Source organism: Bos indicus x Bos taurus, chromosome 2, assembly GCF_003369695.1.
Source record: "Bos indicus x Bos taurus breed Angus x Brahman F1 hybrid chromosome 2, Bos_hybrid_MaternalHap_v2.0, whole genome shotgun sequence".
Classification (NCBI taxonomy): Eukaryota; Metazoa; Chordata; class Mammalia; order Artiodactyla; family Bovidae; genus Bos; species Bos indicus x Bos taurus.
In genome coordinates, this window is record NC_040077.1 from 103,042,049 (window position 1) to 103,069,120 (window position 27,072).

The 27,072-nt window shown below is 38.3% G+C and overlaps 1 protein-coding gene across 1 annotated transcript in view; it reads right to left on the reverse strand.

Annotated features, from left to right (window-relative positions):
• Positions 1-27,072, reverse strand: part of ABCA12 (ATP binding cassette subfamily A member 12) — a 167,208-nt gene that overhangs the window by 136,163 nt on the left and 3,973 nt on the right. Inside the window, 1 exon segment of the mRNA XM_027554070.1 lies at positions 595-748. Within this exon segment, the coding sequence (XP_027409871.1) occupies positions 595-748 (154 nt within the window).

A 27,072-nucleotide genomic window follows, 5' to 3' on the forward strand; every position in this document is an offset into this window, starting at 1 on the left:
CCTTGAAGAAGGAAATGGCAACCCACTCCAGTATTCTTGCCTGGAAAATTCCATGGACAGAGGAGCCTAATGGGCTTATGGTCCATGGGGTCACCAGAGTTGGACACAACTTAGCAGCTAAACTACCACAGTAGTTGATTTATAATGCTGTGTTAGTTTCAGGTGTACAGCAAAGGTGTACAGATGTATATACATATAATCACCTTTTTCAAAGACTCTTTTCCCATATAGGCCATTACAGAGTATTGAGTAGAGTTCCCTGTTCTATACAGCAGGTTCTTATAGCTATCTATTTTATATATAGTAGTGTGTATATGTTTGTTCCAGTCTCCCAATTTGTCTTTCCCTCTCTTATCCCTTAAGGAAGCATAAGCAAAAACTGAGTAATTCATCCAAAGTAGATTATACCTAATTCCACATAAACATGGTAATTCCAGTTTGCAACCACTTTGTTCTTTCATATTTAGATCATCACATTTGTAGATATAGAAAATAAAATTGTATATCTAACCTAGGATGGCTTCCCATATATTTCATAAGGAAACAAGACTTGATCTCTCAAAGCAACTGAATACACTTGGGAAATGCCCCTACCTGTCTTTAAACAGTGCTCTGTTAATTCCTTTCCTACGAAGCAGATCTTGTGGTCCATAGGGTGTGTCTTTGCATTTAGAGTCTGTGTCACAGAGTAGGGTTTGCAGGAACGGGAAGAATCCAGTACTAGGAAGGTTTCGAGGTGCAAGGTAACCTGAAAGTCAAAAAAAAAGTAAACAGTAATTAAATCACTATGATGTTTCCTTGGGAAGGGAAAGAAGTGCAGTAACCATTCTGTGAAATTATCTTCTGGATTATGACTGTTTGGGTCCCCTATGGATCAAAAGACTTTAAAATGCTTGTTGCCCCACAAATTTTTCTTCCTGAGATTTATTCTAAGGAACTAGCTGCAAGAATGTTTGCCAGAGTGTTAACAATAAATCCATATTATATTATCCATATAATAAAATACAATGCAACCACCTGTGGCGGATTCATTTTGATATTTGGCAAAACTAATACAATTATGTAAAGTTTAAAAATAAAATAAAATTTTAAAAAAATGTCAAGTAATACAGATATTTATAATACATTGTTAATTTAAAAGAGTAGATCAGAAAACCGTATGACCAGAATAGCCATAATTTTTTCAAAAATATATAAATATATGTAGTCTATTAAAAAATCTGGAGCAGGGCTTCCCTGGCGGTCCAGTGATTAAGACTCTGCTTCCACTACAAGGGGAGTGGGTTTGATCCTTGGTCAGGAAACTAAGATTCCCACATGTCAGGTGGCAAGGTCAAATAAACAATAAATAAGTTTTAATAATAAAAATAAAAAGTTCATTCTCTAAGTCTGTGAGTTGGTTTTTATTTTGTAAATAAGTTCATTCGTATCATTTCTTTTGAATTGGAGGAATTTCTTTTCCTTAGTGGTATATTTCACATGACTTTGTTTACTTTCATTTGATTATATATTAACTATTTTTTCCTACAATATACATATCTTCTTTTGTAATCAAAGGCATTATAAATGAAGCCAATCTTCCAGATGCAGGAAATATTTTTGATGTCCTCAAAATTTAAAATTATCCTATACACGCAATATTTTCTTCCTATTTAAAAACCAATAATAATGATATGAATGAATATGCAGATATTCCCTAATATTAAAAACACAATTATTGTAGCAGTTAACCGGTTTTGTAACCTTTAACATTTGCTTTATAATATGTGATGATAGCATACACGAATTAAGACAATATGCAAGCTGTGAATTACAAATCTTTTCACAAAATTAGGTTAGGTACTAAAACACTGGCTTCCTCCCTTTGGGGAATACAGATAACAATGAATTTTCAAAAAACCTTAGAAACCATGAGGATAATTTTGACCAAAGACTGAAAAGCGAAACCTTAAGTTCTCATGAACCTATTAAAATGAGTGGCAGTACAGATGTTTTCATTATAAACATAAAGAATTTTTTTAAAAAAAGAAAAAATTGTAAGAGCAATGAGGCTAAGTATGCATTATTAATAAAAAGAATAATAAGTAGAAATTTAAGTAACTTAAATACAGATATTTTTTTAAAAATTGAAAATAAAAAGTAAGAGGAAGTAGGAAAATTGGCCAGGAAATAAGAGGAAACAAAATGGAGAGACTGAAAGATGCAATACTGTAGACTTTGGACGTGGAGGAAAGAGCCAAAAGCCAAGGAAAGTGGGCAACCTCTGCTGTTGCTGCTAAGTCGCTTCAATCGTGTCTGACTCTGTGCGATCCCATAGACGGCAGTCCACCAGGCTCCACCGTCCCTGGGAGTCTCCAGGCCAAGAATAACTGGAGTGGATTGCCATTTCCTTCTCCAATGCATGAAAGTGAAAAGTGAAAGTGAAGTCGCTCAATCGTGTCCGACTTTTCACGACCCCATGGACCACAGCCTACCAGGCTCCTCCATCCATAGGATTTTCCAGGCAAGAGTACTGGAGTGGGGTGCCATTGCCTTCTCCCTCTAGAAGCCAGAAAACAGATCCTCCTAGAGCCTCCAGAAAGAATGCAGCCCTGCCAACACCTTTAACTCACAAAGACTAAATAAATCCTGGACTTCTGAACTCTAGAAAGGTAACTTAATAAGTTAGTGCTTTTTCTAAGTCACAAAGTTTGTGGTAATTTGTTACAGCAACCACAGGAAAAACTAACACAAAAACACCAGTATGGATTAAAGTTACCCTGTGTACGAGACAGCAAAAGTGACGCTGATGTATGGAACAGTCTTATGGACTCTGTGGGAGAGGGAGAGGGTGGGAAGATTTGGGAGAATGGCATTGAAACATGTAAAATATCATGTATGAAACGAGATGCCAGTCCAGGTTCGATGCACGATCCTGGATGCTTGGGGCTAGTGCACTGGGACGACCCAGAGGGATGGTATGGGGAGGGAGGAGGGAGGAGGGTTCAGGATGGGGAGCACATGTATACCTGTGATGGATTCATTTTGATATTTGGCAAAACTAATACAATTATGTAAAGTTTAAAAATAAAATTAAATTTAAAAAAAAAAACTGGAAAAAAAAAAAGAAAATTCAAACAAAATTGGAAAGAAATCCACCAGACTACTCATTATTACCTTCTAAGAAGCTTCTTTTTCTGACACCAGAAAGACCCGTGTCTTCCCTAACATTAAACAAGTGATAACTTGAGTGAACCTTCAGTGTTTTCATCGTAGCACAATTCCCTGAATAAGCTCAAGAGCAGCAAACTGCCTGTTATCAGTTCACATCACTCTGTCACAACATTCTGCCATACACACCTCTACAGTTCTCAGTGGAGTTTCACCATGAATGGTAAGTCACCCTGTTATACAGATGCCACCTGGAACTGCTCATTTGGGGTATGGGGTTATTCCTAGTCCATCTCAAGCACGTGCAGGGAGTCATCAGAATGGAAGGCAGATAGAAGGGCTGCAGATGACCCCTCTCCCCTAAAGCACTCATCAAGCAGATGGTGTGACTGACCTAGTGCTGAACACAATGGGAGTTCCGCCGTAAGAATAGAGGAATAGAGGAAAAGAAGGGAAAAGATGTCAGGGGAAGAAGATCTAGGAAGAGGTGGAATATTACAGCCAGTGTTACTTATTCTGGAACTAATTACAGTTTGTAAATTATTAAATAAAAATTTGAAAGAATTTAAACCTACAACATTCCTTGATGTGATTAATAATAGATATGCCTATTTTATAGGAAAATTCATTAAGGAATCTCTTCAGAAACAAGACCCTATTGTGTTCAAAAAGTATAGACAGTCAACATTTTGCAGTTTTTTGATAATTGATGTTTAACCTGTTACAATGGGTTCAAGGAAAAGAGGAACTGGCTGACGTGTGTACAAAGTTAAGTTAACACAGTGTTGTGCAGAACGTGAACTGCCAGAATTACGTATTTTACCATCACCTTTTAACAAGAACCATATACTCATTAAAATAAGAGCGTCTGTGGCAACAACAATAACACTGATTTATTAAGCACCTATTGTATACCATGTAGCCATGAAATGTTATTACAGGGAATGGATGCAAAGCAAACATTTTTAGTAGTAAACTACCAGTTAACTAAGCTTTTAACTAAATCAAATTTAGTTGTCATTGTTTTAAGAATGAAATAGGCATTATTTGACTCTCTAGTTGTCATGCATGGCCTTAGTTGTCCGCAGCATGTGGGATACTAGTTCCCTGTTGTTCAGTCACTCAGTCGTGTCTGACTCTTCTCGACCCACGGCCTGCAGCATGCAAGAATTCCTTGTCCTTCATTACCTTCCAGGGTTTCCTTAAACTCGTGTCCACTGAGTCAATGATGCTACCCAACCAGCTCATCTTCTGTCACCTCCTTCTCCTCGTGTCCTCAGTCTTTCTCAGCATCAGGGTCTTTTCAAATGAGTCAGCTCCTCGCATCAGGTTGCCAAAGTATTGGAGCTAGCTTCAGCTTCAGCATCAGTCCTTTCAATGACTATTCAGGGTTAATTTCCTTTAGGGTTGACTGGTTTGATCTCCTTGCAGTGCAAGGGACTCTCAAGAGTCTTCTCTAGCACCACAGTTCAAAGGCATCAATTCTTCAGTGCTCAGCCTTCTTTATGGTCCAACTCTCACATCCATACATGACACTGGAAACCCCATAGCTTTGACTATATGGGCATTTGTTGGCAAAGTGATGTCTTTGCTTTTGCATACACTATTTAAGTTTGTCATAGCTTTTCTTCCAAGGAGCAAGTGTCTTTTAATTTCAATGGCTGCAGTCACCATCGGCAGTGATTTTGTTGCCCAAGAAAATAAACTCTGTTACTGTTTCTATTTTTTCCCCACCTATTTGCCATGGGTCAGATGCCATGATTTTAGTTTTTTGAATGGGATCAAACCCGCATCCCCTGCATTGGAAGGTAGATTCTTAATCACTGGACCACCGGGGAAGTCCCTCGTTCATTTCTTGCTTGCACTCATCCTCACTCGTTCTTTTCCTCTTCCCTTATCTCAACTAATCTATTTACTATTCCCTTTTCTCTATTTCTCAGTCTTCTGTCTTTCCTTTCCACACACCGCCTTCTTGTTTCCATGTCTTCTTTTCTCTCCTCCTCCTGCTACTGCCCTTTCTCTCACCTAGCCCTCTATCTCTTTATCACTGATACAGCCACAAATGTATTTTTCCCAACATCTTCTCTTATTCCGTTTTTTTCTTTCTCATCACTACAGAAGGATTTTTGCCCACTTCCATAATACATTCAGGAGCTTGTTGCTCACTGGCACTATCTATAGAAGTACTATTTTCTACTTATTGTATTTTTAGAGAAAGAAATGTCACAGCCTTTTTGGTAATGAAGCTGCTTCCATTTGACATCATTAGGCTCAGAAAGCATTCTGCAGGCTGCCTTGGTGACATTTGTAAATATTATAATAATGGTAGAATCGGAGAACTTCCACTGTGTTTCTTTGTGTTTTTCTCAAAGCAGTTCAGAACCCAACCTAGGTGATTTTTTTGTGTTTTCAGGTGAAAGGAATTTGTTCTTTACCCTAGCGGAGAGGTGAATGATAAATTTTGGAATAAAATCCTGGCTTTTAAAAATATGGAGTTATTCATTTGAGGGGTTATGTTTTTCTTACCTTTTTGGATACAGGGTCACATTTGTAGAAAAAGTATCAGTCCTTCTAAGCAGGCAAATGAGAAGTTGCCTTGTGAAACATCATAGCAACAATCTGTCACCATGACAAGTACACGAAATAGGACAAACATTTCTAGAAACATTACCTACAAATGATCCAATAACCCGATATGAATTAAACAAATAGGAGAAAGAAAATGAATCTCAGAAGTAAAGGTGTAATAATTTATTTAAGTAAGTCCTTTTCTTCTTCTAGTTTTTGAGAAAGTTTTATTCTCAATTGCATTGTAAAAGACATATTGAAAATTATGAACGACATAAAACCTGACATTTCAAATTGTCAGGCACTACAGGACTGCCCTTGTTCTCCTTCCCACACACCTTCCACTTAGAGGATCAGCTTGTCCTGATCCTGTTCCCCTGCCCACCACAAGGTAAAATCAAATAGAACGGATCTTTCTGACTTCATTCCCTCTGAAAAACTGCTTTTATTTATTTTACCTTCACGGTCCAGAGAGACCTTGCATACATACACGCTAAGTCACTTCAATTGTGTCCGACTCTTTGGGACCCCATGGACTCTGGCCCACCAGCCTCCTTTGTCCATGGAATTCCCCAGGCAAGAATACTGGAGTGGATTGCCATCTCCTCCAGGGGATCTTCCTGACCCAAGGATTGAACCCATGTCTGCTGACATCTCCTGCATTGCAGGCAGGTCTTTACCGCTGAGCCACCAGGGAAGCCGTAGAGGTCTTAGCTTGGGGTTAAATACTGATAGGACTGAGAATCTTCAGAGCCATCAGCTCAATAAAACTGCCCTTTTGAAAGACTAAAGAATAAGCTATGTGAAAGAAAGAAAAGTTCTAACATATTTCTCAGCACAATGCTTGGCACATTGTAAGCAATTATTAATTATATTAATAAATGAATCAATGAATAGATGAGTCCCTGAGGGTCACAGTAAGACAGAATGATTTAGAATTTTAGCATAATATACATCCTTGTTATTTGTAAGGCAAAGTTTCCAATTTTATCACCAAGTATAGTAAGTTCAGAGGATAACAATGGATATATTAACAGTAAGCTCAGTGGATAAGTACAAAGGATAATATTGCATTATATTCATGTATCTTATAAAAGTAGATAGACTGATATTGATTAATGAAATCAATAACATTTATTGTTACAGGCCATTTAGTTCTTGGTTTCTACAGAAATCTAGCTAGTACACATTGACATCTCTAACACCAACTGCTCAGTTTATTATCCACAAAGTGAATTCATCCATCATCTATTAAATAAATGTTTACTGAACAGATACTGTGTGGCTGGCACTGAGGAGGTTCTAAGTAAGGTTCATTCTTCTATTAAATTTTCTTTCATTTAAACATTTTAAAATGTAACTCTGGGTTATTTGTATTTGTGTATGAGTGTGTTTGTGTGTTAGAAAGAAAGCAAATTAGTGTCTGATTTCAAAGCTCATCATGGTTTTAGTATATAAACTGCATATAGAAGTCATTTGTTTTCCTGAAATGTCAAAAATACTGTGAATAAAATATAATTGAAAATACATAGTAAAATATTGGGTTAAAAAAAAGATTCACATTTTGACAGAATTAAACAGCTATCATTTCATGTGATGGCACCCCACTCCAGTACTCTTGCCTGGAAAATCCCAGGGATGGAGGAGGCTGCAAGGCTGCAGTCCATGGGGTCGCTGAGGGTCGGACACGACTGAGCGACTTCACTTTCACTTTTCACTTTCATGCATTGGAGAAGGAAATGGCAACCCACTCCAGTGTTCTTGCCTGGAGAATCCCAGGGATGGGGGAGCCTGGTGGGCTTCCGTCTATGGGGTCGCACAGAGTTGGATATGACTGAAGTGACTTAGCAGCAGCAGCATTTCATGTGAACCCCATGACAGCTCTATAAGATAGGTAAGTCAAGTGTACACCCATTTCACAGATAACCTCAGAGAGACCAAACAATTTTACTCAAGGTCACATGAAAAACAAGAGGCCAGGGATGGATCTAGAACTATATGACATAGGACAATAATGAAAAAAATATTTTGTTCAGTTAAGTTTCAGTACATCTTGGAATGAACAGACTGAAACTTTGAAGAACAGGTACCACCTCTGGTTTTGCTGTTGATTCATTGAATTCCCAGGGTAAATTAATCTATGTCTCTATTTTCACATCCACCAAATTGAGGATAATGGGCCTTGCCACCTCATGGGGCACAAGGGAGATTAATTGGATACAGCTTGTGTAAAGTCCTATGAACGCTGAGGAAGGAAAGGCCACACAGAATCATGAGTTACCAATGCTCACTGTTATTGCAACATTTGTCTAATTCACACACAGTGGCTAGGGCTCTGCTGTTCTGCCTGGTCTCTCATTTCTGTGCTGTGAACCAATGGGTGGATAAGAGGATTGCATGCCATGTTTCTTCCCCTAGTAATTCATAATGTGTACCTGTATCAACTGGTGTAGTGCTTCAATTACTGCATGTTCAGTGGGTGTGGTGTCATGACACATCTTTCCTAATTCTCCCCAGACAAGTCTTGCTTCACAAGTGCTTTCCCAAATTCAAATCCATTGGCAAATGTAGACTGTTACTGGCAGTGAGGGCTGAGGCACAATGTCTAATCCTTAAAGCGGTGGGTAAGGAGGTCCTATACACAAAAGGTTGGTGTCTGTATATGTCTAATGGCTAGAGCTCCAATACTTTGGCCACCTGATGCAAATAGCCAACTCATTGGAAAAGACCCTGATGCTGGGAAAGATTGAACACAGAAGGAGAAGAGGGTAGCAGAGGATGAGACTGTTGGATGGTCAATCAATTGAACTGAATCACCAATTTAATGGACATGAACTTGGGCAAACTCCAGGAGATGATGAGGGACAGGGAGGTCTGGTGTGCTGCAATCCATGGAGTTGCAAAGAGTTAGACACGACTTGGCAACTGAACAACAACAACAAACTGGCTAAAGTTATTGAGAAAAGAACAGATTTGGGTGACTGAGATGGCATTCTGCATGCTGGGATCCTTCCCACATCTCCCACTCTCCCTGGAGCTGCTTCTAAGAACCACAGTCAATGGATTTTGAAAGATGCAAAAAATGTCCCTGTGGAGACCATTCTGGGCTCTGGCTATGCAGTTGCAGGCATGAGAGGAAGTGGGGGACGATTCCTGCCTGCTTTGTGTCTTTAGTTTATTACTATTATTATTTTTTAAGATAACAGGATGAGGCAGTTTGGACTAGGGATATTGCAATCTCTTTGGATGTTATCTCTTCAGTTTTCAAAGTACACACTTGAGTTGATGGTCAGTCAAAAGGGCTCCATAACCCACATTACTAAGTTTCCAGAACAGAATGAACAGCCCTCCTTTCTGAATATTAAGGGGACCCTTCTGGGTGATGGCTTCCAAAGGGCATGGTCTGATCTATTCAAATCATAAACAAAATGATTTGATTCAAGGCTAGGACACACAACAGGAACACATATATGCTAGATAAAAAACTCCCATATGGACTGACTCTGGAGAAATTTAAAAGTAAGAATCTCCAAAATACTATTAAAAAATATTCCCACTTGGCAAAGAATGTTGAATTCTACAATTCATCTTGGGTGAGTGGGGTCTGTTTGTCCTGTTAGATGGCCTAACCTTAACTCGTATTTTGCCTTTCTGAAACTTGTCTTTTATGCAGAGGGACTCACAATTGCATTTTTAAAATCTCCCTGCCATGGCCATTCACAAACAGAATCTTGGCAACAGTTTTATTTACTTCTAAGTTAAAGTTAAAAGAAAAAAAGAATTAATCCTGACTCCTCACTTCATTGCAGGACATTCTTCCTATTAAGCTTAATTTCTTAATTCTCTCTGGATGTGGTTGACCAGGAGAGAGCCTTCTGGCCACTGGGGCAGGGCTGATATGAAGCTGGGTATACATTGGTATGACTGTGTGGATTGGTCATATAAAAAAGACCTGATAGAGACATGGGCTGAGAGCCACTGTACTGAGCCACATCAGTTGCAGCCTCTCCCCTAAGATAAGCTCCCCTCCCACACAGATCCAGCAACATCAGCTAAAATTTAGCAAAAAAGAGGGGGTACTCCAGAAGAGTGATATTTCTCCCAGAGCCACCACATCTGTTCTGATCTGTGCAGAAATTCTGACTGCTAATTGTTAACTGCACTGCGTATCAGCCCGGTACCTGGGTAGTTAACCCACACTGGAAGAATGAACTGAGGAACTGATTCCTCTCTCCATGTGATGTTTGGGATTGGGGGAGTAGGAAGAAAGGGAGCATCAGGATTTCCATCAACTCTGGGACCAAATGAGTTTAGGAAAAAGAATTTATTTCCTTTCTTTTTCTTGTTTCTTAAGGTAGCACTGACTCCTATCCTGAGAATGAATGTTGCATGGGGAAACAGTGCCTTAACCCATTTTCTCATGAACTCCCAACTGAAAAGTGACCTGGAACTGGAAAGATTTCCCCTAACCCCCACACACCACTTCCAGGAGTGTAATTTTTATATAATGAAATGTATTGGCTTTGAGTCTCACTGTACTAAAATTCCCTTCACCAAGTTAGCTTAGATAGAGCAATTCAGCAAACACCCTAGTATTTATTTGTGGGAGTCCATTAAAACTGTGCATTACAAACGTGGGAGTCCTTCAGCAAAACTCAAGTCACTGTTTGGAGAAGGGAATTTCTTTCCAGAAGGATTTAGGGAGGCTTTTAAAAGTACACACTCTATAATGGAAAAAAATAAGGTAATGAGGAAATCTGAATGAGAACAAAGAAAGATTAAGAAAAAACAGAATCAGCACATAATAGGCGCCAAAGGTCTGTATATTATTAGAGGTGGACCACAAATTTGAGCCTGAATGTCCTAAGGAACTGAAAGAAATGATCATTTAGCCAGTTCACAGTATTAATAAAAATAAACAAATGCTTTGGGAGAGGTACAGCTTTCCCTATATTGAGAGAAATACTAATGCTCAGGCATCGAGAACTATACTTCAGCAGGTCCTAGTGCATTTGTTCCCACCCAGCACAGGAGCATCTTTGAAAGTGACTAACCATCCAGTAACCCATCCTTAATGGTGAGTGACTGAGAACCCCTGAGAGTGTCTGCCACTAAGCGGCAAAGACTAGGGAGAAACTGAGGAACTGAGCTCCCTTTACCACCTAGTAACAGAGGTCATTTCCAAGTTGGGCCACCATCATCATAGTCCTGGTATACAAAATACTGATTAAGGCAATAAAAATAGCGTAAAGCTGTTTGGTGTTAGATAGAAACATATCCCCTGCAAACTCTCCCCCAAATCTTTGCTTATCCGATAACTGGGTTAAGTTCTGAGTTAACTTTTAGGAATTACTCTTGTGAGTGAAGTACAGGACAGGAACAAGAGTTTAAAATTATCCTTTTTAATCCTAGCTTTGCAAGTAATTTACTAAGTAAATCACTATGACCTCTACCATGAGTCATTTCCTCACTTATGCAGGAAAAATAAATCTGGGTACCTATCCATCATAACTATTACAAGTAGAAGAATCTCCTATAAAATGTGGTTAGCCATGTTGAAGTATTAAGCACTTAAGATGAAAATTATGTTTGAAAATTAAAATGTGATCTCAATAACTCATTAAGAGTTATGACATGGAGAAAAGAACTTCAGTTGTCATCCCTATAAAAGTATGCTACTAATAACTGTTTTTTTTTTCATTCAGAAATATGATTCAGTTATGATCACAGAGAATTTTGTGCATTACAGTATAAGAATAAAAGTCAGAGCAATGCATTGCTAGGAGCACTTGTATAGAAAAGAATTAGGTCTTATAAAGGCAGAACTTAGTAACTTCTCTGATTCAATAGACGGTCTTGGGAAGAACAGGATCTGATCACAGGGTTCCAAATCTGATCATTCCTCAACAGCTTGTGTAATATTCATATCTTTGGTATTCATATTACATCAATTTACAAATGATTCTTGTGACAACCTGCCAGTGGAAAATGTATGTCACAACCTTTTCTTTCAAGCAGTGCTGCTGACAAGTAGCAGTCTCATCTTCTTGTCAAACTTGACTTTCTCCTAAGCCAAAGATTCTCTTACTAAGACTTCTGCCAATCACAAAGAGACAACTTAAGTGATCCATGGCTTGCTTTGTAACCACAACATATGAACGGCCTTCCCCCTCCCTCTCTGTAGAACACCTTTTCATCAGAGCCACTGTCTCATTGGGAGAGAAAAGAGAAAAATTCCCCAGTGGCCTTTTCCTAAGTTGTAGAGTCAAAAATATTAACATAGCAATTAGTATTTCCCATTTTTTCTAAGAAAAAAAGTTCTTTTTTTCTGAAAAGAATGTACCTGAGAAAAATAGAATTGAAATCATGAAATGCCATTTTACACCTATCAGATAGGCCAAAGTTTAAAAAGTCTGACCACACCAAGTGCTGGAGAGGATACGCAGCAGTGGGAGCTCTCATCCCATGGTGGGGAAGAAGTGTGTTAGTAAAGCTACACTGTGGAAGTGTAGCAATGCAGGAGACCAGGGTTCGATCCCTGGGCATCCTCTGGAGAAGGGAATGGCAATCCACTCCAGTAATCTTGCCTGGAGAATTCCATGGACAGAGAAGCTTCACTGGCTACAGTTTGTGGGGTCACAAAGAGTCAGACACAACTGAGTGACTAACACACACAAGCACACACACACACACACACACACACACACACACACTGTGGAAAGCATCTGGCCACATTCAACATCATTGAAAATATGCATGGCTCTAGGTATATATGCTATACCACATGTGCACAAAGACATAAAAGAATATGCATCAAAATTCCATCATAAATAAACAAAATGAAGAACTGATATCATCAAAGACGAAGGATAAGTAGATTGTGATATATCTATGCATGGAGTACATGGTCAAGCTGAATACAGTAAAGTTGTATAAATCAACAGAAATAAACATATAAAATGCAATGCTGAGGGAAAGCATAATGTCCAGCTTCAAAAGTATGACGCTGAAGGATACTAGAGTGGGGTACCATTTATGTAAATTTTAAAACCCTGTGGTCAAAAGGCATAAACTTCCAGTTATAAGATAAACAAGTCCTGGGGATATAATATATAACATGGTGACTATAGTTAACAATATTTTATTGTAAAACTGGAAGTTTCTAGCTAAATAGATCTTAAATACCACAAGATATCTAAATACCACAAGAAAAACAATTTGTAACCATGTGAAGCAAGGGACCAGCAAATTTGGAAAACTCAGCAGTGGCCACAGGACTGGAAAAGGTCAGTTTTCATTCCAATCCCAAAGAACGGCAATGCCAAAGAATGCTCAAACTATCGCACAATTGCATTCATCTCACATGTTAGTAAAGTAATGCTCAAAATTCTCCAAGCAGGGCTTCAGCAATATGTGAACCGTGAACTTCCTGATGTTCAAGCTGGTTTTAGAAAAGGCAGAGGAACCAGAGATCAAATTGCCAACATCTGCTGGATCATGGAAAAAGCAAGAGAGTTCCAGAAAAACATCCATTTCTACGTTATTGACTGCCAAAGCCTTTGACTGTGCGGATCACAATAAACTGTGGACAATTCTGAAAGAGATGGGAATACCAGACCACCTGATCTGCCTCTTGAGAAATTTGTATGCAGGTCAGGAAGCAACAGTTAGAACTGGACATGGAACAACGGACTGGTTCCAAATAGGAAAAGGAGTACGTCAGGGCTGTATATTGTCACCCTGCTTATTTAACTTATATGCAGAGTACATCATGAGAAATGCTGGGCTGGAAGAAACACAAGCTGGAATCAAGATTGCTGGGAGAAATATCAATACCCTCAGATATGCAGATGACACCACCCTTATGGCAGAAAGTGAAGAGGAACTCAAAAGCCTCTTGATGAAAGTGAAAGTGGAGAGTGAAAAAGTTGGCTTAAAACTCAACATTCAGAAAACGAAGTTCATGACATCTGGTCCCATCACTTCATGGGAAATAGATGGGGAAACAGTGGAAACAGTGTCAGACTTTATTTTTGGGGGCTCCAAAATCACTGCAGATGGTGACTGCAGCCATGAAATTAAAACATGTTTACTCCTTGGAAGGAAAGTTATGACCAACCTAGATAGCATATTCAAAACCAGAGACATTACTTTGCCAACAAAGGTCTGTCTAGTCAAGGCTATGTTTTTTCAGTGGTCATGTATGGATGTGAGAGTTGGGAAGAATTGATGCTTTGAACTGTGGTGTTGGAGAAGACTCTTGAGAGTCCCTTGGACTGCAAGGAGATCCAACCAGTCCATTCTGAAGGAGATCAGCCCTGGGTGTTCTTTGGAAGGAATGATGCTAAAGCTGAAACTCCAGTACTTTGGCCACCTCATGGGAAGAGTTGACTCATTGGAAAAGACTCTGATGCTGCGAGGGATTGGGGGCAGGAGGAGAAGGGGACGACAGAGGATGAGATGGCTGGATGGCATCACTGACTCGATGGATGTGAGTCTGAGTGAACTGCGGGAGTTGGTGATGGACAGGGAGGCCTGGCGTGCTTCGATTCATGGGGTCACAAAGAGTCGTACATGACTGAGCGACTGAACTGAACTGAACTGAGGCAAGGGATGTTAACTCCTTGTGATCATTTAGCTATATATACATATATTGTGCCATTATGCTATATAACTGAAACTAATATTATATATTAACTATATCTCTGTAAAACTGGGAAAAACACTTACAGTTATGCCAGGAGACATAAGGTAAAGGTTCACTTGGCACTGTTCATAACAGAAGAAGAAGTAAAAGAAGCAGCACTTAATATGCCAGGAAGGAAATTAGCAGAAACAGTTTTCTGCAAAGAATTATAGAATTGTCCTTGATTCCTGATAATGTCCAATTCAGAACAAAGCCCTGCTTCCTAGGACCTCAATTATCACCCAAAGTCTAAATCTTACAAGAAGTTCTCTTTAACACTCTCTCCTTGAGACATAACCACAGTTCCTCATGGTGTGCACTCTCCCTAGTTCCAAGGATTAATAAAGTCAGCTTTTCCAACAACAACAAAATTAAATGAAGTCCAGAAATCATGAAAGCTTTTTTTTTCTTAAAAGCAGGAAAATAATATAATGTCATGAGGTAAAAAAATACGTAGTAGAAAATATAATATAAGCATGGGAATGTTACACACTGGGTTAACGACAATGGTTTCCTTTAGGAAGGGAAGGAGGGAGACAGAAAGCAAGGGAAAGCAAATGATGCTGGAGGTTTAAACAGGGCCTCAATGGTACCTTAGGGTTTGATCTCTTTTAAACAACAACCAAAAAATTCTGAAAAATATGACATAAAAATGCTAGGTTTTGATAAAGTTAGGTAGTGGATATGTAAATGTGTCATTTTTTTTTTTCTTCCCAGTGGGTTTTAAATACTTCACACCTTTATTTTAATGATAATATGCTGGAATTACATTAGATCCAGATACTATTTAGAGACTAAAACACCACCACCACCACATTAGGGTTGAACTAGGGGGTTTTCCCAGGTGGCACAATGATAAAGAGTCCACCTACCAAGCAGGAGATGTAGGTTCAATCTCTAGGTCAGGAAGACACCCTGGAGAAGGAAATGGCAACCCACTCCACTATTCTTGCCTGGGAAATTCCATGGACACAGGAGTCTGGCAGCCTACAGTCCATGGAATTGCAAGAGTCAGACACGACTTGCAAAAGAGTCAAATACAACTTAGCGACTAAACAACAATAAGGAGGAGGTTTTAGTTACTAAAGTACCAGAGAAAACTCATTATAATGCAATTTTACCCACAAGCCAGTTTAAAAATAGCTTAAAGCAATGCTCTTTGAATTGATAAATTCCATCCACTTTTTGTGAATGTTGTAATTCACTGACCTAGGTTTTTTGCTTACTGTCCTTGCCCTGTGTATTAATTTCTCTTCCTGAGAGGCATGGCTAATTCATAACTCATTCAATGCATGACTCTAAACCGTTCATTGTATATTACTTCCATCTTCTCTCCATTGAGCATCATCTGCTATTGTGTTTACTCCATTATCAAGCTTAATTAAGTCCTTCAAGAGTTTCTCATAATCCTCCAAACATGTTTGACAAATATGTACCGTTTACTTGTATTGCTTCTGAATTATTAACAAATATTTTTTTAAATGGTTTCTAGGTTTCTAAAATTCATCTCATTCTTTAAACTGATTGCCATGCTCTCTACATTTTTGCTTACCTTATCTGGTTTTTGGAACTCTCCTGGGATCTAAACTTTTATCTACTATTAAGTTATGAAAGTGAAAAGTGACAAAGTTAGTCGCTCAGTTGTGTCTGACTCTTTGCAACCCAAAGGACTGGGTTCTGCCAGTCTCTTCTTTTCATGAGATTCTCCAGGCAACTGCAACTTATTTAAAGAACCCTACATTCTGAGCCTTGTGGGAAGATCACAACAGAATGCCAACTGCAAATATTCAGTTAATTCTTTCAAGGAATTGCAGCAGGTTAGAAAGACATAACTTAATTTATTAAAACTATACCAAGTGAGCTGCTTGGGAAGTCATTTCTTTTTCTTGCTAAAAGAAAAATGTGCTCACATCTAGTGTGAATTCCCAGGATCTCTCTCCTCACATTTTTGAAGCAAGTTAGCCATTAGCCAGCTGGCAGCTCTTTAAAGATATTCTCACAATTACTGGTAAATGATATAACTTTATTAGTGAGTCAGTTTCATTCTGTAATCTCTTCAGATTTTTTTTAAATGATAACCAAGTTAAGCAAGCTCATTTCAATTCCCCAGACTCTTATAGCTTTCACTACCACTCAGGTCAGTGGTCTCCACCATCATGTAGACAAGAGTAGTGCAAGATCATGAAGCACAGTGTTTAGCCTGGACTATCTGAGGCAGAACTGACCAAAGAGATTTTACCACACAAATGCTATCATGGAATTCCTGTTACTCTTTTAAACTGTGGGAAATTTTGTCTTTAAATCCCTCCTTAAGCTTATGCATCCCCAGATGATAAGTTTCTTTTTTGCTATCCATCCTTGGGTAATATTGTTCCAATATGCATTTCTATATCAGCAATACAACATTGTTACTCATTCACTCAATCAATCTGCAAATGACCAGCAAACACCTTGTATGTACGTAACATGGAAATGTTATCAGTGGGCAAGAGACCTGTAATTGTCTCTACCCTAATGTCCCCTCATTAGAGAGACTAATGAGATATACGAAAAAAGCATAGAGTTTACCATGTTAGCAAAATGAACTCTGGTCACCCCCATCTTTATTTTGGGGCTTTAATACCTGAGAATTATATCCAATTGAATCAGTAACCTCCAGGCAATTTATCCCTTCTTTTGTATTTTGGAACTGCCCTTCCAGGATTAGACTTTCTAAGGCAATAATAAAATTAACTTCTTCTCATAAATCCAATAATTAAAATAAACTGGGATGAGAATCAGCACATGAACTAGGTGAGTATTATTGTGTGTTATGTTTCTTCCTCCTTGTCCCTTCTTAAGTATATTCAGTGAACTTCAAAGAAGCCCTTTTTGTGTCAGAGGCAAGCAGATGCTTTTTGTCTTAGCCTAAGGACTTAGACAGAAACAGAAGGATATGAATAGTCTTCAAGTGCTTTCAGAGATGATAGACAACAAAAATTGCCTTCCTCACACTATCCTGTCTTCCCAATTCAATTTCTGGAAAAGGTGAAAGAAACACAATGCAGTTGCTTAACATACGAGAAAATCCTCTGTAGACAGTGGTGGGTTTCTTTCCAGAAAAAGGTGACAGTATGTGAAACTAAGGAATTAAAACTTGAAAGTCACAGCACTTTCTTTCTGACTCTGAGACAATAAAGTATAAATGAGGGAGCCTTACTAAATATTCAATATCGAATCCTCAGTTCCAGGCCTGAGGATATTGATAAATAATAGTAATGAAACATGGAAGATATCTGAAAGTTCATAATGATCTCCAAGATCATTAAACAAGATTGATGTTTGCTATTTGCTATGACCAGTGCATTCTCTTGGCAAAACTCTGTAAGCCTTTGCTCTGCTTGATTTTATACTCCAAGGCCAAGTTTGTCTGTTACTCCAGGTATCTCTTGAGTTCCTACTTTTACATTCCAGTCCCCTATGATGAAAAGGACATCTTTTTGGGGTGTTAGCTCTAGAAGGTCTTGTAGGTCTTCACAGAACTTCAGCTTCTTCAGCATCATGGCAAATAGATGGGGAAACAATGCAAACATTTACAGACTTTATTTTGGGGGGCTCCAAAATCACTGTGGATGGTGAGTGCAGCCATGAACTTAAAAGACCTTTGCTCATTAGAAGAAAAGATATGACCAACCTAGACAGCATATTAAAAAGCAGAGACATTATTTTATCAAGAAACATCCATGGACAAAGGTCCATCTAGTCAAAAGCTATGGTGCTTCCAATAGTCATGTATGGATGTGAGAGTTGGACTATAAAGAAAACTGAGCACCAAAGGACTGACGCTTTTGAACTGTGGTGTTGGAGAAGACTCTTGAGAGTCCCTTGGACTACAAGGAGATCAAACCAGTTAATCCTAAAGGAAATCAGTCCTGAATATTCATTGGAAGGACTGATGCTGAAACTGAAGCTCCAATACTTTGGCTACCTGATGTTAAGAATTGACTCATTTGAAAAGACCTTGATGCTGGGAAAGACTTAAGGCAGGAGGAGAAGGGGATGACAGAGGATGAGATGATTGGATGGCATCACTGACTCTATGGACATGAGTTTGAGCAAGCTCTGGGAGTTGGTGATGGACAGGCATGCCTGGCATGCTGCAGTCCATGGGGTCGCAAAGAGTCGGACAAGACTGAATGACTGAACTGAGCTGAAGATTGATATAATTTCACTGACTTCTTACTATGCTTAAAGGAATAGTTAATTTCTTCCAGTTCAACATTAGTTTTTCCTGATCATTGTCCCTGTTGTTTTATGTCATTCAAGTCAACAAAATGAGTTTCCAGCTTTTACTTAATGCTACTAGGCATGCACCAATTTCTTCATAAGCATCAGACGTAAAAAAAATAAAATAAAATAACTCCTTTTGGTAACAATGCACAGATCTTATTTTATGTTCCTTAATAAAATGTATAGGAAAAAAATTAATAGAATTAAACTCCAAGCAAGAGACCGCCAACATTTTTAAAAAGTGAGGAAATCAGGTACAATATAAAAATTCAGGAAAAAATAAGTCAGATGTACCAAAAAGATAAAAATCAAAATACTGATTGGGGTAGGATTACTTAATGGATAACCAGATGGCTAACATTTATTGTATTCCTAATATGTGTTTCTTCATGTAACATATATTGTTTCTTGTTTTTATAACAGCTCTGCTGGGTGGAGACTTTTTCCTTATAACATGTAGTAACTTGGATAGACTATTTTGCATGTATTTGGAAAGCTTGTTTTGCATCTTTAGTCCCAAAACATTTTTCCAGCTTGCTTATGGGAAAATGAGGTCTATCATTAGTAACTTCTAGTGTGATTTTTAAAATCTCCTTTAAAAAACTAAAGTGGAACACCTTCTTTGAGATGTAACTAGATGAGTCTGAACTTTAAAAGGATCTATCAGAGAACTAAGACTGGAGAAGGAATTGGAAACCCACTCTAGTATTCATGCCTGGGAAATTCCATGGATATAGGAGCCTGGCGGGCCACAGTCCATGGGGTCACAAAGAGTCGGACATGACTGAGAGACTGAGTATTCATGCAGCATAGGACTAAGACATATTCTTAACTATCAAAATGCTTTAAAAATAAGCATTTATAAATCTGAAAAACAACTGCCCTGGGCTATTTAAAAGAGAAACATTATTTATTTACACTTTATAGATTAAAAAAGAGAGACACTGCCAGAGTCAATGACATGCCAGAGGCAGCCCAGTCAGTGGCCTTAAGGAATATCTATTCCTTCCCATGTCCAGTGGGATACTCCATTGGGAAGTCAAGACTTTGTTTTAAGTGCCCTATTCCACTCAAAGCTCCATTTTCCTACTTGCTGCAGTAACTGAAGTTTCGTATAGATGGTAGTAGAAGTATCCAGTAACCCTTAAAAGGAGTGGTTGTAAATCAAGCTTTTCTTTCCTTTCCCCTCAGAATCATGTCATTTTTAATCTTTTCTGGACAAGTTCTAGGATGTCTGTTTTCCTATTAGTTAATTGAAGAATGAGAATTAGTTGATTGAAGATGAGAATTGTTTGGCTTATCATTAATTTTTGCTTCCTACATTAAGCTTGGTTTTATGGTGCCAATTCAGTCCAGGAAAAGGAAGATAGCAATTACCTTGTCTAAATTTTTTTTGTTGTGCATATTTATATTCAAAAGCTCCAGTTAAAATTTATCTTCATTAGCTCTCCTTAGTCTCCCTCCCTTCACTTCTTGACAAAACAAATGAAAATTCAGGAGGGAATGATTTGATTTAGTTTCCCCCTAAAAAAAAAGTGAATTCAAAATAGTGGGCTGCTTTGGCATATATTATTTCTTTATAATTCATCAGACATGGGGGCAGTCCTAAGATGGCAGAGGAATAAGATGGGGAGACCACTTTCTCCCCCACAAATTCATCAAAAGATCATTTGAACGCTGAGCAAATACCACAAAACAACTTTTGAACGCTGGCGGAGGACACCAGGCACCCAGAAAGACAGCCCATTATCTTCAAAAGGATGTAGGACAAAATATAAAAGATAAAAAGAAAGACAAAAAAGTTAGGGATGGAGACCTGTCCCAGGAAGGGAGTCTTAAAAGAGAAGTTTCCAGTTTTTTAAGGAATCTCCACACTGTTCTCCATAGTGGCTGTACTAGTTTGCATTCCCACCAACAGTGTAAGAGGGTTCCCTTTTCTCCACACCCTCTCCAACATTTATTATTTGTAGACTTTTGGATCGCAGCCATTCTGACTGGTGTGAAATGGTACCTCATAGTGGTCTTGATTTGCATTTCTCTGATAATGAGTGATGTTGAGCATCTTTTCATGTGTTTGTTAGCCATCTGTATGTCTTCTTTAGAGAAATGTCTATTTAGTTCTTTGGCCCATTTTTTGATTGGGTCATTTATTTTTCTGGAGTTGAGCTGGAGGAGATGCTTGTATATTTTTGAGATTAGTTGCTATGTCAGTTGCTTCATTTGCTATTATTTTCTCCCATTCTGAAGGCTGTCTTTTCACCTTGCTGATAGTTTCCTTTGATGTGCAGAAGCTTTTAAGGTTAATTAGGTCCCATTTGTTTATTTTTGCTTTTATTTCTGATATTCTGGGAGGTGGGTCATAGAGGATCCTGCTGTGATGTATGTCAGAAGATTTGGGAGAATGGCATTGAAACATGTAAAATATCATGTATGAAATGAGATGCCAGTCCAGGTTCAATGCACGATACTGGATGCTTGGGGCTAGCCCACTGGGACGACCCAGAGGGATGGTATGGGGAGGGAGGAGGGTTCAGGATGGGGAACACATGTATACCTGTGATGGATTCATTTTGATATTTGGCAAAACTAACACAATTATGTAAAGTTTAAAAATAAAATAAAATTAAAATATCATCAAAAAATAAATAAATAAATAAATAAAAGAGAAGTTTCCAAACACCAGGAAATGGGTCTGTGGGGAATTTGGAAATCTCAGAGAGCAGCATAACCTGGAGAAAAAAAAATAATAAAACCCACAGATGGCACGCCTAATTGCAACTCCCAGCAGAGAAGTAGCCCAGATGCTTGCTTCCGCCACCAGCAAGCGGGGGCTGAACAGGGAGGCATGGGCTGCATTCAAATATGAAGGAGAAATCAAAATTTTACAGACAAGCAAAAGCTCAGAGTATTCAGCACCACCAAACCAGCTCTTCAACAAATGCTAAAGGATCTTCTCTAGACAGGAAACACAGAAAAGGTTTATAAACTCTAACCCAAAACAACAAAGTAAATGGCAATGGGACCATATTTATCAATATTTACCTTACATGTAAATGGGTTGAATGCCCCAACCAAAAGACAAAGACTCGATGAATGGATACAAAAACAAGACCCCTATATATACTGTCTACAAGAGACCCATCTCAAACCTAGGGACACATACAGACTGAAAGTGAAGGGCTGGAAAAAGATATTTCATGCAAATGGAGAACAAAAGAAAGCAAGAGCAGCAATACTCATATCAGATAAAATAGATTTTGAAAAAAAGGCCATGAAAAGAGACAAAGAAGGGAACTACATAATGAGCAAAGGATCAATCCAAGAAGAAGATATAACAATTATAAATATATATGCACCCAACATAGGAGCACCGTAATATGTAAGGTAAATGCTAAAAATATGAAAGGGGAAATTAACAATAACACAATAATAGTGGGAGACTTCAATACCCCATTCACACCTATCGATAGGTCAACTAAACAGAAAATTAGCAAGAAAACACAAACTCTAGATGATACAATGGACGAGTTAGACCTAATTGATATCTATAGGACATTTCACTCTAAAACAATGAATTTCACCTTTTTCTCAAGTGCACATGGAACCTTCTCCAGGATAGATCACATCCTGGGCCATAAATCTAGCCTTGGTAAATTCAAAAAAACTGAAATCATCTCAAGTATTTTTTCTGATCACAATGCAGTAAGATTAGATGTCAACTAAAGGAAAAAAAAATATTAAAAATACAAACATATTGAGGCTAAACAACACACTTCTGAATAACCAACAAATCACAGAATAAATCAAAAAAGAAATCAAAATATGCATAGAAATGAATGAAAATGAAAACATGACAACCTAAAACCCTTGGGATTCAGTAAAAGCAGTGCTAAAGGGGAAGGTTCATAGCAATACAAGCCTACCTCAAGAAAAAAGGAGAGAAATCAAACAAATAACCTAACTCTATGCTTAAAGCAACTAGAAAAGGAAGAAATGAAGAACTCCAGAGTTAGTAAAAGGAAAGAAATCACAAAAATTAGGGCAGAAATAAATGCAAAAGAAACAAAAGAGACCATAGCAAAAAATCAACAAAGCTAAAATCTGGTTCCTCAAGAAGATCAAGAAACAAAGGGAGAAGAATCAAATCAACAAAATTAGAAATGAAAATGGAGAAATCACAACAGACAACACAGAAATACAAAGGATCATAAGTGACTACTACCAGCAACTATATGCCAATAAAATGGACAACTTGGAAGAAACGGACAAATTCTTAGAAAAGTATAACTTTCCAAAACTGAACCAGGAAGAAATAGAAAAATTTAACAGACTGATCACAAGCACAGAAATCAAAACCATAATCAGAAATCTTCCAACAAACAAAAGCCCAGGACCAGATGGCTTCACAGCTGAATTCTACCAAAAATTTAGAGAAAAGCTAACACCTGTCCTACTCAAACTCTTCCAGAAAATTGCAGAGGAAGGTAAACTTCCAAACTCATTCTATGAGGCCACCATCACCCTAATACCAAAACCTGACAAAGATGCCACAAAAAAGAAAACTACAGGCCAATATCACTGATGAGCATAGATGTAAAAATCCTTAACAAAATTCTAGCAAACAGAATCCAACAACATATTAAAAAGATCATACGTCATGACCAAGTGGGCTTTATCCCAGGGATGCAAGGATTCTTCAATATCCACAAATCAATCAATGTGATAAACCACATTAACAAATTAAAAGATAAAAACCAAATTATTATCACAATAGATACAGAGAAAGCCTTTGACAAAATTTGACATTCATTTACGATAAAAACCCTCCAGAAAGCAGGCATAGAAGGAACATACCTCAACATAATAAAAGCCATATATGATAAGCCCACAGCAAAAATTATCCTCAATGGTGAAAAACTGAAAGCATTTCCCCTAAAGTTAGGAACGAGACAAGGATGCCCACTCTCACCACTACTGCTCAACATAGTTTTGGAAGTTTTAGCCACAGCAATCAGAGCAGAAAAAGAAATAAAAAGAATCCAGATCGGAAAAGAAGAAGTAAAACTCTCACTGTTTGCTGATGACATGATCCTCTACATAGAAAACCCTAAAGACTCCACCAGAAAATTACTAGAGCTAATCAGTGAATACAGTAAAGTTACAGGATATAAAATTAACACAGAGAAATCCCTTGCATTCCTATACACTAACAATGAGAAAACAGAAAGAGAAATTAAGGAAACAATTCCATTCACCATTGCAATGAAAAGAATAAAACACTTAGGAATAAATCTACCTAAAGAAACAAAAGACCTATATTTAGAAAACTATAACACCCTACTCCAGTACTCTTGCTTGGAAAATCTCATGGACGGAGGAGCCTGCAAGGCTGCAGTCCACGGGGTCGCTGAGGGTTGGACACGACTGAGCGACTTCACTTTCACTTTTCACTTTCATGCATTGGAGAAGGAAATGGCAACCCACTCCAGTGTTCTTGTCTGGAGAATCCAAGGGATGGGGGAGCCTGGTGGGCTGCCGTCTCTGGGGTCGCACAGAGTCAGACACGACTGAAATGACTTAGTAGTAGTAGTATAAAGCACTGATGAAAGAAATCAAAGAGGACACAAATAGATGGAGAAATATACCATGTTCATGGATCAGAAGAATCAGTATAGTGAAAATGAGTATACTACCCAAAGCAATCTATAGATTCAATGCAATCCCTATCAAGCTACCAACAGTATTTTTTTAGAGAATTAGAACAAATAATTTCACAATTTGTATGGAATTACAAAAAACCACGAATAGCCAAAGCAATCTTGAGAAAGAAGAATGGAACTGGAGGAATAACCTGCCTGACTTCAGGCTATACTACAAAGCAACTGTCATCAAGACAGTATGGTACTGGCACAAAGACAGAAGCATAGATCAATGGAACAAAATAGAAAACTGAGAGATAAATCAACGCACCTATGGACACCTTATCTTTGACAAAGGAGGCAACAATATACAATGGAGAAAAGAAAATCTCTTTAACAAGTGGTGCTGGGAAAACTGGTCAACCGCTTGTAAAAGAATGAAACTAGAACACTCTCTATCACCATACACAAAAATAAACTCAAAATGGATTAAAGATCTAAATGTAAGAGCAGAAATTATAAAACTCCTAGAGGAAAACATCGGCAAAACACTCTCTGACATAAATCATAGCAGGATTCTCTATGACCCTCCTCCCAGAGTAACAGAAATAAAAGCAAAAATAAACAAATGTGACCTAATTAAACTTAAAAGCTTTTGCACAATGAAGGAAACTATAAGCAAGGTGAAAAGACAGCCTTCAGGATGGGAGAAAATAATAGCAAGTGAAGCAACTGACAAAGAATTAATCTCAAAAATATACAAGCAACTCCTGCAGCTCAATTTCAGAAAAATAAGCGACCCAATCAAAAAATGTGCCAAAGAACTAAACAGACATTTCTCCAAAGAAGACATACAAATGGATAACAAACACATGAAAAGATGCTCAACATCACTCATTACCAGAGAAATGCAAATCAAAACCACAATGAGGTACCATCTCACAGTGGTCAGAATGGCTGCTATCAAAAAGTCTACAAACAATAAATGCTGGAGAAGGTGCAGAGAAAAAGGAACTGTCTTACACTGTTGGTGGGAATGCAAACTAGTACAGCCACTATGGAGAACAGTGTGGAGATTCCTTAAAAAACTGGAAATAGAACTGCCATATGACCCAGCAATCCCACTGCTGGGCATACACACTGAGGACACCAGAATTGAAAGAGACACATGTACCCCACCCAATGTTCATCACAGTACCATTTACAATAGCCAGGACATGAAGCAACCTAGATGTCCATTGGCAAACAAATGGATAAGAAAATTGTAGTACATATACACAATGGAATATTACTCAGCTATTAAAAAGAATGTATTTGAATCAGTTCTAATGAGGTGGATGAAACTGTAGCCTATTATACAGAGCGAAGTAAGTCAGAAAGAAAAACACCAATTCAGTATATTAATGCATATATGTGGAATTTAGAAAGATGGTAACAATGACCCTATGTGCAAGACAGCAAAAGAGACACAGATGTAAGGAACAGACTGTTGGACTCTGTGGGAGAAGGTGAGGGTGGGATGATTTGAGAGAATAGCATTAAAACATTTCTATTATCATGTATATTATCATATGTGAAATAGATCGCCAGTCCAGGTTCGATACATGAGGCAGGGTGCTCAGGGCTGGTGCATTGAGATGACCCTGAAGGGTGTGATGGGGAGGGAGGAGGGAGAAAGGGTCAGGATGGGGAATACATGTACACCCATGGCTGCTTCATCTGAATGTATGGCAAAAACCAGCACAATATTGTAAAGTAATTAGCCTCCAATTAAAATAAAAAATAATAAAAAATTTAAAAAAACTAAAAAAATCAGAGTGCTAATATATAACAATATAATAATTTTAAAAAATTAAAAATAAATAAAAATATGCATTTATCTTGGACTGTAAGGAGATCAAACCAGTCAATCCTAAAGAACATCAAGCCTGAATATTCATTGGAAGGACTGATGTGACCCTGTGGACTGTAGCCCACCAGGCTCCTCTGTCTATGGGATTCTCTAGGCAAGAATACTGGAGTGGGTTGCCATTTCCTTCTCCAGGGGATCTTCCCAACCCAGGGATCGAACCCAGGTCTCCCGCATTGCAGGCAGACACTTTAACCTCTGAGCCATGAGGGAAGTCCAAAATAAATAAAAATATGCATTTATCTTGGACTGTAAGGAGATCAAACCAGTCAATCCCAAAGAACATCAAGCCTGAATATTCATTGGAAGGACTGATGCTGAAACTGAAGCTCCAGTACTTTGAATACCTGATGTGAAGAGCTGACTCAGTGGAAAAGATCTTGATGCTGGGAAAGATTGAGGGCAGGAGGAAAAGGAGCAGCAGAGGATGAGATGGTTGGATGGTATCACTGACTCGACGGACATGAGTTTGAGCAAACTCTGGGATAGTGAAGGACAGGGAAGCCTGGCATGGTATTGCAAAATCAGATACAACTTACTGACTGAACAACATTTAATACATTTAAATACATTAATACAACTTAATAAAGGAAATAAGTCCTGAATATTCATTGGAAAGACTGATGTTGAAGCTGAAACTCCAATACTTTGGCCACCTGATGCAAAGAACTGACTCATTGGAAAAGACCCTGATGCTGGGAAAGACTGAAGGCAGGAGGAGAAGGGGACAACAGAGGATGAGATGGTTGGATGGCATCACCGACTCAATGGACATGAGTTTGAGTAAGCTCCAGGAATTGGTGATGGACAGGGAAGCCTGGAGTGCTGCAGTCCATGTGGTTGCAAAGAGT